The sequence below is a fragment of the Lactuca serriola genome, chromosome 4, assembly GCF_051521515.1.
Source record: "Lactuca serriola cultivar US96UC23 chromosome 4, Lser_US96UC23_V15, whole genome shotgun sequence".
In the NCBI taxonomy this organism is placed as follows: Eukaryota; Viridiplantae; Streptophyta; class Magnoliopsida; order Asterales; family Asteraceae; genus Lactuca; species Lactuca serriola.
This window is the reverse complement of record NC_136411.1, coordinates 185345146-185358507: the sequence shown is the minus strand read 5'-3', so window position 1 is coordinate 185358507 and position 13362 is coordinate 185345146. Positions and strand designations below refer to the sequence as shown.

At 29.9% G+C, this 13362-nt stretch overlaps 2 protein-coding genes across 3 annotated transcripts; both read right to left on the bottom strand.

Annotated features, from left to right (window-relative positions):
* Positions 1 to 621: 621 nt before the first annotated feature.
* EMB2753 (tetratricopeptide repeat (TPR)-containing protein) lies at positions 622 to 6765 on the bottom strand. The gene is made up of 26 exons (XM_079040566.1): positions 6514 to 6765; positions 5802 to 5880; positions 5621 to 5703; positions 5361 to 5510; positions 5166 to 5281; positions 4975 to 5080; positions 4831 to 4902; positions 4622 to 4737; positions 4412 to 4544; positions 4259 to 4336; positions 4107 to 4160; positions 3941 to 4011; positions 3811 to 3865; positions 3643 to 3738; positions 3429 to 3557; positions 3245 to 3327; positions 2944 to 3174; positions 2713 to 2845; positions 2528 to 2632; positions 2316 to 2447; positions 2167 to 2223; positions 1969 to 2066; positions 1815 to 1873; positions 1629 to 1740; positions 1389 to 1480; positions 622 to 1161 (listed from the first exon to the last, which is right to left on the bottom strand). The coding sequence occupies exons 1-26, from the start codon at positions 6562 to 6564 to the stop codon at positions 986 to 988; spliced, it is 2667 nt and encodes an 888-aa protein (XP_078896692.1). The 5' UTR covers positions 6565 to 6765; the 3' UTR covers positions 622 to 985.
* Positions 6766 to 8521: 1756 nt separating this feature from the next.
* On the bottom strand, positions 8522 to 10643 carry ATXRCC1 (BRCT domain-containing DNA repair protein). 2 transcript variants are annotated; one of them, XM_079040564.1, is made up of 7 exons: positions 10351 to 10643; positions 9958 to 10187; positions 9692 to 9880; positions 9447 to 9617; positions 9248 to 9361; positions 9068 to 9154; positions 8522 to 8984 (listed from the first exon to the last, which is right to left on the bottom strand). In XM_079040564.1, the coding sequence occupies exons 2-7, from the start codon at positions 10153 to 10155 to the stop codon at positions 8646 to 8648; spliced, it is 1098 nt and encodes a 365-aa protein (XP_078896690.1). In that variant the 5' UTR covers positions 10156 to 10187; positions 10351 to 10643; the 3' UTR covers positions 8522 to 8645. The 2 variants fall into 2 exon arrangements, with proteins under 2 accessions (XP_078896690.1, XP_078896689.1); XM_079040563.1 differs by having other exon boundaries at positions 10400 to 10643.
* Positions 10644 to 13362: the final 2719 nt, after the last annotated feature.

The window sequence follows — 13362 nt, the reverse complement described above, 5'->3', positions numbered from 1 at the left end:
AAATAGATGAAGTCATAGCAAGTTCAGATGACAAAATTAAAAGAGTGAGAGTTAGGGAGGCGAATGACAAGGTCATGAGGACGTAGGAGTGGTGAAAAAGACTGGATAGTTTGGGAAAGAATGGAAAAACTGAAATGAAGTCTTGATCTAGAAGACTAAGTCATTTCAACATTACAAAACAATTCAATTCGAAGGTTTTATTTTGCTTATGGTTTTGGTTTTGTATCTTTCTAGATTATTTAAATAATTCAAAAAACATGCATAATAAACGGGTCATTTTCGAGTCATATTCGAGTTGAAATTCTCAACCCTAACCTTACCCATTTAACTTTCGTATCGTGTCGTGTCAACCCATTTATTTAGACGGGTTGAAATATCTTACCCAAACCCGTTTATTTCGTGTCAGGTTCGTGTCGTGTCGCTATGGTTTTCAAAACATGGACAACCGATGCTTCTATCAAACTGCTGATTAAACTAGTTCAACTATCTGGTTCGCTATGGTTTTCAAAACAAGGACAACTGGTGTTTCTATCAACGTGGGCCATTTTAACTCGTTAACCATCACACATAATTCGATTCAGATAAAACAAACATATGGGAATAACGTCAAAACACAACGTGTTTGTGGTAGTAAAAATATTCAATGCCAAAACTTTCATAGCATTTGTACATGATAAACTTATAAAAAATTTAAAAAAAGACCAAGTACAACATACTCTCGAGGTATTCCCAACTATCTCTTCATCTTAATAACTAAAAATCCTCCAAAATCAACACTAAAAAGACATCAAATACTTTTAACTGAAAAAACACATCTCAAGTATACACATGATTTTGTCCCTTAAATAAACACTAAACAAAAACATTTTGAGTACCTGGTTGTGTGAGGTGACATTTTCTCTCCAAACCTGCAACATGATTTTGTAATTGATCAAATCTTGTCATTTAAGTTATACGCACGAGATGATTTCTATTCCTGTGTTGTTTATATTGCTAGATTCTTTATTCCCTTTTCTACTTTTCCATTTGATGGAAGGAATGGAATCGATCCATTTTCGGCATGTGAATGATTGGAATCGCTGTTTCCGTTGAGAGTAGAGCAGTGGCGACCTTCGAAGTAGGTCGAGTATGGAAAGTAATCTGCACATCGGACTTTCCATCCTACAAAACAGAAAAGTTATATTCCGCAATGGTATTTGATAGAATGGAATGGAATAAAGCAAAGTAATGGAATTAGTAATTACATTCTATGATCATGTTTAAAAAAAACACCATCTGACTACAGAATTAAAACTAACAAAATGGATGGAATCACATTCCCTTAAGAATGGGGACTAAGGTCGGATTTGTTTTCTAGGAAAAAAAAAAAAAAAAAAAAAAAAACTTACTGGATGCAGCATCATGATCATTGAAAATAGCCTCCAATGTTTTGTGAACTGCAATACAGTCTTTAAGCTTCCATTCTCTAACCAATCCATTACTGATTAAAAAACACAGCAGACTTTTTAGTATATATATGAACACTTGATAATGATATGTCCATTTGATTAAAAAGGTAATATTGTTTATAAATTTATGATGCAAATATAAAAAATATATATAGGATGCATTTTATTAGTCAGATTTACCTAGACACAAGGTTATTGGGTGAATCTTGTATTAATTTAATCGCGTCTCCTTTCTTGTTTGGTTCTAAACAGTAAATCATCTCAGCAACTGCTGCTCTGTGCATCAAGGAATCTACATAATAACATCAAGAATATAATTAATATTTCTTGTATTTATCCCTTTTAATGGTAAAAGTAAGAAATAACCTTTATGTTGTTCGAGGAAAATAGTATTTGCCTCCATCAGAGATTTGTCATGTAACTGACTACAATAGAGAAAACCCAGAATTTATTTCACAATACATAAATAATAATAAAAGATTAATGTTGTAAAAGGTAATTAAATAATCAATTTAACAACCTGAAAGTAGGTCGCTCTGCTTCAAGGACACCGGAAATCAGTTTTTCACCATCAGTGACAGGAGCTGGCCTTGATGCCACTTTATGGAAGAATCTTATCTGTAAAAAGAACAAAGTATGATTTTTTATTGAGAAATAATATTTTTTATATAAAAAAAATATACAACTATCAGAGTAATTAATTTGATTGTTGGGATACCAAGCATCGGTGAGAGTCCGGGTTTCCAGCATCTAATCGTTGTAGTTGCTTCAGGGCCTGATGAAACAAAAAAGTTAGTTAACTTATTATCCAAATCAAATAAAAGTTTTTTTAATTTCCCTCCTTATTTTTATTTGAAATAAGATTACCTGTAATGCAAGCAAGATCTTTTGTTTTCTCATATTTACTTCAAAAGAAAGCAAATGTGTCTCCAAGGAATCAGATGAATGTTTTTGAAGCAGCTTTAGATACTTTCCAGCTTCCATTAATGGATCTTCAGTCTAACATTTACAAAAGATTACAAGAGTAATTCCATCAAGCAATATTTGGGGGGGGGGGGGGGGGGGGGGGGGGGGGGTACCTGTAATAGCTTCTCTCCATGTGGATCTGGATCAACTGGCTTGACATTTCGTTTCCCAGACTTGGAAACACCACCCACTGCTTCCTCACTTTTCACTTCTGCCTCCTTAAGAAAACATAAAACAAAATAATTATTAAACAAAAAAAAAACAATTTTTGTATCCATAAAATGTAAAGAATAAATACTTTCTTAGCTCGTGCTTCAGCCTTCCTCTGTTTTTGCCTCAATTTCTTTTTCTGAGAAGCAGGTAGCTTTGCCAGCTCATCGTCTTCTTCAGTAGATGACTTTGAAGGAGAATCATACAGCTTAATATAACATCTGCATCAAACAATACAAAAAAAAAACAAATTTCACAAGGTATATAGAGTATCAATAAATGAGAGATTTTACAAATGTAACTGAATCATCAGCATTACCTTATAGCTCCAACTGCTGCCTTCCTAAAGTAATTATGTGCATGAAGTCGATCTTGAAACCTTAACATTTCAATATATGCACGCAGAGTCATTTTTCTTAAACAATAAGAATGAAAATCAAATTGATCTTCTGTAATATCTGCATAATGTTTCTCTACACCCAAGAATTTTTTCAAAGCACGTCCAAGATCACCCTGTCTCAAATAACTTTCTCCAGAAGCAAGTTCATACCTAAAAATTTTAAAAATTAAAAAAATATAGATATTTGTTCTCAAACTTATTTGTAATAAAGAAAACTAACCACATGCACTGCATATCATGAAGGTTATTGTGCTGATCTCCATCTTTTGTGAATAATACAGCTGTCTTTTCTGCTAGTGGAACCTATAATAAAAAAAATATGAAACAATGTAAATTAATGAATAAAAAATCATACAGAAACATGATAAGTGAAAAAAATATATATATTATTTAGAGGTGTTGACCTGATCAGCTTGTAACATTCGTTTGACACATTGACTATTTACATAACGATCTGCAAGATCCATGCATCTAGCTTCATCTGCTAAAGCAGCAGCTGCTGTAAAGTCTCCACCATGTTTTAATATCTTGCTCTGTGAACGATTAGAAATCTCAAAGGTAAATGTTGTTACTTTTTATAAAGAAATGTAACAGAAGTTTTTTTTTAAAAAAACAGACCTTGACAGAATATAAATCGATAACAGTTGGAGTGTGTTGCATGGCTTCATCGATTTTAGTAAGAGCAATATGATACAGCCCTCGCCTGTCATAATGCTACACAAGGAAAACTTTATAGTTTATAAAAATGAGAAAAAGGAAATTTTATAAAATCAAGTGAAGACAAACCTGAGCCAAATAAAACATGGTCCACATAAGTGTTGAGGGTGGCTCTTTTTCTGACCTGTATTAGATTTAACACATTAATTTAAAAATCTGAAAAGGGATTAAATACATAATCCACAAATTGATAAATTACCTTCCGGGGTATCCACCAGTTGTCTTAATTGATTCCTCAATATCAAGGAGTAATTTTTCAAGAATATCAGCCTATGAAAAAGGGTAAAGATTTTCCATAGTAAAAGAAGAAATCAAGAAAATTCACAGTTTTTTTTAATTTTGTGAAAGTGGTAGCTTGCACAAACCTTTCCAGGGTGATTATATAGAGGCGAAAGGTCAGAGAACAATGAAGGGACACCCTGCATGTGACATTGACAAAAGTAAGAGTTTGTAACAAAAAAAGGAAAAAAAAAAAAAAAAAAAAAAAAAGAACACACACACACATAACATTTAGTACCTTTGTTAGGAGAGGCCTAACATAGTTATCTGCTGCATCACGAAATTTTACACCCTCCAGAAAATCTAAGGGGATCCTCTAAAAACAAAATGTTGTAATTTAGATAGAGGAAATTTTTTAACTTAAGTCAAAATGTGGTGTAATTTATATCACCTTAACAGCAGAAGACCAGGTGTATTGTTGAGCAAGTGATTTGTACAATGTATCCAACTGATCAATTTCATCAGATGAATATTGACCAATCTTTGAGTGTAATCCAACACACTTTTGCAATCCTTCATAGTATCTAAGTGATAAAAGAGGTCAATTAATATTCTTTTTTTTCTAAATTGAAGCTCATAAAAGCTAAAAAAAAAGGTTTACTTGTAGTTGTCAGGATTCATTGATAGGAGAACTCTATACAACTTTTCACCTTCTTCAAAGCGATTAAGTTTCACAAGAAGAGAAACCTCCTCTTCCTTGTAGGATAACTTATCAACCTAGAATGGCATTTTCAGAAGGTGACAAACGACAATTAATCCAATTTTTTCTCTTACTTATACCATTTTGAAACTAATAAGCAATGAACTTACAATCTTGAATTCTTTCTTGTGCAACTCCTGAAGAGCTTTCTCAATCAATCCACATTCCTCCAATAAAGATATCTGCATGACAACAAAGGCACATAAAAATGCATTCTTTCAAGTTTCAATTGCTTACTCTATTACAGATATTACCTTATATAACAGCATTTCACCATGCTCACAACGTTCATTATCTGGAGGATAATCATCCTCAAGAGTCCCTTCATATGCTTCTAGAATATCAATAGCTTTTGATGCACTGACAAAACAACATAAAGGTTAACAATATCTTCTGGAAACATTTGAATAGTAGTTTTTGAGTATAAAAGTATATCACAACTTACTTTGAGTTCAAATGATGAGAAACTGCAAAACCAATCCAATTCATGCGATGATTTGGTTTCAATGTCAACAACTGTTGTCTGGTTTCAACAAAACCTGACAAATCCCGCATTTGTGCCTGCATGTAGAGGACAAAAAACACCATTAACCACCCGAAAGATGATAAAATATGAGATATATAATGCAAGAATGCCCACCTGTAGAAGTGATAGGTCCCTCAAGATTTCAATATTGTCAGGATCTATCCTCAGAGCATTTCTGTAACATTTAATTGCCTCCCTATACTCTCTGTCTGACCGATACAGAAGACCATAAACATGCCAGCAAACATGGCTTTTCAAGTCATTCTACAATGGAACAAGTGATGCTAAAATTCATATTAGATTTATACAGAGCAAAAAGAAAGAGAAACATTTTACATGTAATGTGAAATATGATGAAAAGAAACAATTCCGACCTTTAAACCCAATCGAACTAGCTCATATGCTTCTGACTTTCGGTCCATACAATTCAATGTTAATCCTTTCATCGAAAGAGTTTCTAGAAACCAAAATGGAAGAATAGTAAAAACTAAAAATCAAGGGTACAATTTAGTGTAGCACTAGAATACTAGATAATAACTTATAACATAAACAAACCTCCATGATCTGGGAACTTCTTCAATATTGCATCTGCAGCCTTCAGCCCCTTTTTATACTGTTTTGTTTCATAAGATTTCTGGCAAACATACAATCAAGAGAGAATGTCTCAATCAATATCAAACCACTTAACACAGTCAGACAATGATGCTGGTAATATTAAGAAGTTGGCAGCACTGTTGCAACTAAAATATTATATTATGCAGCACTGGTAAGGTTCACTGCTGAACAGTGAACACCAAGAATTTGGTTTGAATGGCTATTACACAAATGTGCATAACAATTTTGACTTTGTCTCAGTCATCCATACTAGGGTAAAGAAAATGTTCTTTGATGCAAATCCAGTTAAATAAATCGCTACAGTGTCCTCTATAGTGTTGCATGTAACAACAATCGTAATTTTTTATCCATCAGCAAGAAGTACCAATTCAAAGTTCATTCAATGTGATGCATCAAATGCATGAATAGTAAAAAAAAAAAAAAAAAAAGGAACTTGCTGCCAGTTGGTACTACATAAAAGTCGTATCTTTACTCTAATTCATAACGAACAAAACACACTTCATAATTACAATTGACGATCCAATTTCATCTACACGTAACAGTCATCGAGATAGTTGTGTACAACCAAAAAAACTAGGGTTCTTCAGATAGACTGGCAGAAGAAATAACAGATTAATACAGTGATTAAATCAATACAGATTGAAGAACTTACGACGATTAGCTTGAACAGGTTGGCCTCCTTGGGAGGTAGCGAAGCGCCCATTGTGTCTTGCAAATTAGACACTTCTTGAGAGAGAAAGTAGATGTATAAATACACAAACACACAGAGGTTCGGTAGCTCAGTGAAGGTCTTTAGGTCACTGGAGAGAGAGAGAGAGAGAGAGAGAGAGAGAGAGAGAGAGAGAGAGAGGTGAGTGGTGGCGTTTATCTGCTGCAACCCTACTCAGAAAAGAGAACGAGGAGGCGAAGGCCAAAAGCTTTTTTTAGTGTTGGAAGACTACGAGGGGTGTGTTTGTAATTCTTTGATTCTTTAGACTAAGCTAAAATGTTTCCAGATTTAGCCACCAAACAAATAAATTTCGAAATTTAGCCACTCAAATTGTAACCAACTCTAGGTTTCCGTCATCCCCGTCAAATTAGTTTTTTTTTAAAAGGTAGGATGTTCTAATGGAAGTAAAATATGTAACGACTCATAACATGTCTATGTAAACACATTATAATCAATTTATTTTCAGAACTAGTAGTTATTTAGTATGCTTGAATGTTGGTTAAACAAAAAATGATGTATAATGAATAAACTACTTCAAAACTTTATTCAAAATGATATCCATCATAAAGTTTAGAGTTTTATTTGGCATTTATTATTAAGTTTAAAGTTTTATTCAACAAAAATCATAAAATTCAAAAGAAAAAAAAAAATAGTAGTCACAAAAATTAATTTTTATCTGTTATACATTATAAAGTTCAAAGCTTTATTCGATATTGATTTTATTGAATATTTTATTTGATATCCATCACAAAGTTCAAAACATAATCCATAAACATCACAAAATTTAATGCCCTGTTCATTTAATATTCATTACTAAGTTGAAAAGTTTTATTAGATAAACATCATAAAGTTTAAAAAGTTTGATATACTTACTTCAAATACAATCTTATTTTATTTTATTTTTTTAAATAAGAGTATCATAATATTCCTTTATCATGTATTTTTTTTAGTTATCTCTTCGAAACATATTTTTAAGGTAATCTTGTATGATTTTGTTGAATAGATTATCGAATGGAGAGACAAAGGTTCATATTCTCATACTTTCGAGTTCCATAATCATGTTATTAACACCATTTACATATTTAAGTTCTTTCGATTAAACCAGTTTGAATACCACTATGAGTTGCGTCATTTTATGTGCTTACAATATACTCAGCTACAGGATCCACACATCAAATTTTTAGCTAAATATTAAACATAGAGCAAAACTATTAGTCCCAATTGGTTCAATTCGTGTTGTTCCCCGGTTAATGCTTGTAATTTCTAGATGTGCTTTTGTATAGCAACTTGCTATTCGTTTTTGCTTGTTATAAACTTTTTTGTTGTGAAAAAATAAGATAAAAGCAATTAGCAGTGTTAAAAGTACACATCATAACAAATTCAAATTCGGTATATCTAATGGACAAGAATTTAAGAGAAAAAAAAAACTAGAAACTTTTGGAAGTGAATTTTACAAAAATAACAAATTATTTTGCTTGTTCGACAAGTAACCACCAAATAAAAAAATTAGAAACTTTTGGAAGTGACTTTTTAGTCGTGAAAGGATCCTTTACTTTAGATTTTTCTCATTTTTCAAAAAAAAAAAATCAAAAATCTCTTTTTCTTGACAAGAAACTTATTTTTGCAGACAGAAACGGTTCTTTAAATCACAACAACAAAAAATCATTAATTTTCATAATAATATGAAAAATTCCATAAGATATGAAGAACAATTTCACAACATAAGAAGAAATATCACAGTTATATAAATTTCTTTTTAGTTTTTTAATATTATTTTTGGTGAGAACCATACAAAAAGCAAATTTCACAGCAGATAGCGATTTCACAATAAGTCCATTGCAAAATTATTGGCTATATGTGGAAAAAGCCATAAAATGGCTACAATTATCATAATATTGTAATCCTAAATAAACAAACCTAAAAGCTAAATTCCAAAAGAAAAAGGGGCCACTTGTAATAAAATAAAATAAAAAATAAATAAAGATCAAGCATTCGGAACCAAAAACAAAAACTTCTTAAAGATCATACAAAGCAAATGTCCACAAAACCATGAAAAGAGTAGACATGAGAGTTTTTTAAGATCTATGAGCAAAGTGGTTATCATTTACAATGTTATCAAATGCCTCTTTTACTTCATCTTCTGTCATCTCAATGGTATCATCACTATCATAAGCAGCAGCAGCATCACTTTTTGGATTTTCCTTTTTTACCCCTTTCTCAATCTTGGGTCGTTTGTTCTTATTATCTTTTGTCTCATTTTCCAAATTGCCAACCTCAAATTCATAAATTTTTTTACAGACAATTGCTTGGTGATAGATGTCTTTTTTAGAATTATCTCCAGATATATCCAGCTTGTTTAGCTCCTCAATGACACGTGGCACAAAACTCCACTCCTCCATTATCTTTCCCAAACCCTATAAATAAAATAGAGGTGGATTGAATAACAATAGAGGAGCATAATTTTACTAGCAAACTTTATTGAGAAAAAATTACATACCTGCCCCTGCTTAAGAGAAGCTAAAGCATCCTGTAAACATGTCAAGATTCCTTCAGCTGCTACTTTCTTTATCTCACTTGGATCAGGCTGTGTAATATGAAAGAAGGTCAATTTAGTCATTTACCATAAACTCAGTCTCCTTGCAGCACAACTTAGAAATCAAATACCAAAATGTGTTACCTTTTCATCTTGGCTTTCCAACCATGATATCGTCCTTTTCACATCATCTATTGCCCATTTCTTCACTTCAGAAGTTGAAAACTCATTTTTAACATTCTTGTGAGTTGTTTGTTTCTGATTATAACATACAAATATGTCATTGCAACTAATACTTAATCATCCAACATTTATATGCACATTGAAGAATAACTAAATAAACCTTGCTCAATGTAGAAGCCTGTGGCTTTGAATCTGTAGACTTAACTACTTTCTTAGAAGAGATGTTTGTTGAACTAGAGCTACTTTGATGCCTCCAAGGTTTACCAGCATGTAAAAGGTAAGGTTCAATGCCAACAAGCTGTTTTTGGTTGTGACACTCGGTTATCCAATCCTAAAATAAAGTTATCAAATTCATAAGATTTTCATACCTCTAACAAGTAACAATGATAATGAAAAAGTTTAAACCTTTGATATAATGGTTCCATTATCAGCCTCGACTTGTCTGAACTTTGGGGTGTTAGGAAATGCACAAACTAAAAGGGTGCAATTGTTGTTCCAATCAGCTTCATACTTTGCCCCCATTTCCAATGCTTGAGACCTTAAGGTGCTGCGTTCAGGGTTAACAAATCCTGAGAGCACAAATACAACCCCTTCCTACAAGAATCAAAGTTATTGTCAAGAAATTTAGCAGAAGAAAAAAGTGAATTGGAGCATTGTAGATCATCTCTTACCAGGAGTTTGGAGGATTTACTAGAACCTAAACTTGATTCAGAAGATGTTGTGGCTTGGCTGGCTTGTGGTTTACCTTGTCGTTTACCTTTATCATCTTCAGATGGTTCCTTACTCTCAGATTTTTTATCAGTGTCCCTTGAGCTCATCCATGAAGGGAGATTCCTCCCTGTGGCCTTAACACTTCCAGAATCAGGCATGTCAACACACCTACTTGCACCAACTTCGTGACCTAATCATGTAGGAAGAAGTCAGAATTCTAGCTTATGCATATTCCTAAATATCAATATCGGACTGTTTGGGTATCGAATGTGCCTAAATATGAAAAGTTTACACTCATGTACACCGAAATTGAACAATTACAAACAGAATACAAGGTGAAGATAGATACTTGCTTGAAACTGTAATTAAATGAGGAACAAGCGCTGAATAATTTATCAAAACCTTGAGCAAACCAACAAATTGATACGTCTGTGTTTTTGCCAATAATTTGTGCTCGAACCGGTAGTGAATGGCCAATCAATGGCGTTCCTCGGTCGTTGAGTCCCTGAGAATTACGGGAAATTGCGTACTTCACCAATCAACTCCTCTGGTAACGGCCAGTGATACTAATACTTCGCCGATCGGTGGCTCTTTGCTCTTCCAGCCTCGAAACTACCTAAGACGTGGGTTAGTGATCCGCACCCGACCATTTGCAAATGGGCCATTGTTTTGTGTTAATTTAGTAAAAAATAAAAATTATTATGTTTTTGAGAAAAATGTGATTTTAATATATTTTTTACTAGTTTATAACTCGTGAGAACACGGTTATAAAATTAATTAAACTTTTATATTAAAAAATTAAAATTATTAATCAATTATTCTAAATAAATTATTATTACTTAGAGATACTTTTTTAGTTATATAAAATTATAATCTTTGATTTAAATAATTACGTGAAATTATATCTCTTTATAATCTTTATTAATTTAATTTAGTTTTTTAATCTAATTTTATTAATCATTATCATACATACTTATAAAACTAGCATTTTTTCTTGAATCTCATGCATTTGAAACCCTCATTCTTTTTTCCTTTCACCATATTCATTTGAAACTCTCATGACTTTTCAATTTCTTTATAATAATAATTATAAATTGGTAATTAGGTTAAATAAATATCAAATCTAAAGTGTATTCATATATAAACTAAATTACAATATTAAAATAATATCTTTAATTCTACTTATAAAATTATGATTTTGAACTTTTAACATATTATACTTAATTTATTAGTTTTAATATATTGTTGGATGTAAACCATTATCATTTTAAAAGTATAATTTTTGAACAATTTGTATAAAATACTTAAATTATTAATTAAAATATAACAATATAGGCTCAACTTAAATATAAATTTTATTTAACTTAAACAACCCAAAGATTATTTTATAAATAGTTAAAAGTGATAAAGTGTAGTGTCTTTCTAATAATGATTGTAAGTTGGTTAATAAGGTTAAATAAATATCAAACCTAAAGTGTAATAAAAAATAGACTAAATTTCAATTTTAAAATAATATCTTTACTTCTATTTATAAAGTAATGTCTTTAAATTTTAACATATTATACTTAATTTATTAGATTTAAAATGTTGTTGCGTGTAAACCATTATCAGTTTAAAACTATAATTTTTGAACAGTTTGGACAAAATACTTAAATTGTTAATTTAAATATAACATTACAGTGTCAACTTAAATATAAATTTTAGTTCCACTAAAAAAACCAAGTAATATTTTGTAAATAGTTAAAAGTGATAAATTATAGTGATAAATGCAAAAACGAAATTATAATATCAGTTTAACTAAAATATTTTCTAAATATATTTATATAATCATTAAAAAATTTCAAATAAGTAGCTTAAAATAACTTATAATAACAATAGTTAAAAATAACTCTAATAAATGATTATATTGTTACCTTTAAAATAAAAAAATAATGTTTGATGTTTTAAATAATTATAATGATAGAAATTAAAACATTAACCAAATAAATTTTAAAAAATTAGTTAAAAATAACAACTATAAATAATATTAGACCATATATAATATTTAATTTTATTGATGTGTAACTCGCGAGTAGAAGTCATTCAAACAATTGAGATTATGACGTTATAATAGATTTATATATTATCATATAATTTAAAATAATCAATATATTATATCAAATTAATATACGAATTATTATATCAAATTTAACAACAACATCAGTGCTATATTTGAAAAATATATATTTGTAAAGACTTCAACTATATAGGTGTTTCTGCACATTACAATGTCAACTCAAATATAAATTTCAGTTCTATTTAAAAAAACAAAAGAGTATTTTGTAAATAGTTAAAAGTGATAAATTGTAGTGATAAAAGCAAAAACTAAATTTTAATCACAATTTAACTAAAATATTTCTTAAATATATTTTTATAATCGTTTAAATTTTCCAAATAAGTAGCTTAAAATAACTTATAATAACAATAGTTAAAAACAACTCTATATAAATGATTATATTGTTAGCTTTAAAATAAAAAAAAAAACAATGTTTGATGTTTTAAATAATTATAATGATAGAAATTAAAACATTAAACAAATAAATTTTAAAAAATTAATTAACAATAAAAACAACTATAAATAACATCAAATCATATATTATATTTAATTTTATTCATGTGTAACTCACGGGTAGAAGTCATTCGAACGATTGAGATTATGAAGGTATAATAAATGTATATATTATCATATAATTCAAAATAATCAATATATTATATCAATTTAGTATATACAAATTATTATATCAAATTTAACAACGACGTTATTGTTATATTTAAAAAAATCATATATTTGTAAAGACTTCAACTATATAGGTGTTTCTGCGCAACGCACGGGCATTCGCCTAGTATACTTATAAAGGAAGCATTTTTCTTTCACCACATTCATTTGAAACCCCCATGTATTTTTTTCTTTCACCACATTCATTTGAAACTCCCATGACTTTTCAATTTCTTTCTAATAATTATTATACAAAGTTGGTTAAAATAGTATTTTTACTTATATTTATAAAGTTATGTCTTTAACTATTAACATATTATACATAATTTATTAGTTTTAATATGTTATATGTAAATCATTATCATTTTAAAGCTACAACTTTTAATTAGTTTGGATAGATACTTAAATTATTAATTTAAATATAAGGTGAACTTAAATATAAATTTTAATTCGACTTAAGCAACCTAAATAATACTTTGTAAATAGTTAAAAATGATAAATTGTAATGTCTTTCTAATAATGATTATAAATTGGTTAATAAGGTTAAGTAAATATCAAACCTAAAGTGTAATCATAAATAAACTAAATTTCAGTATTAAAATAATATATC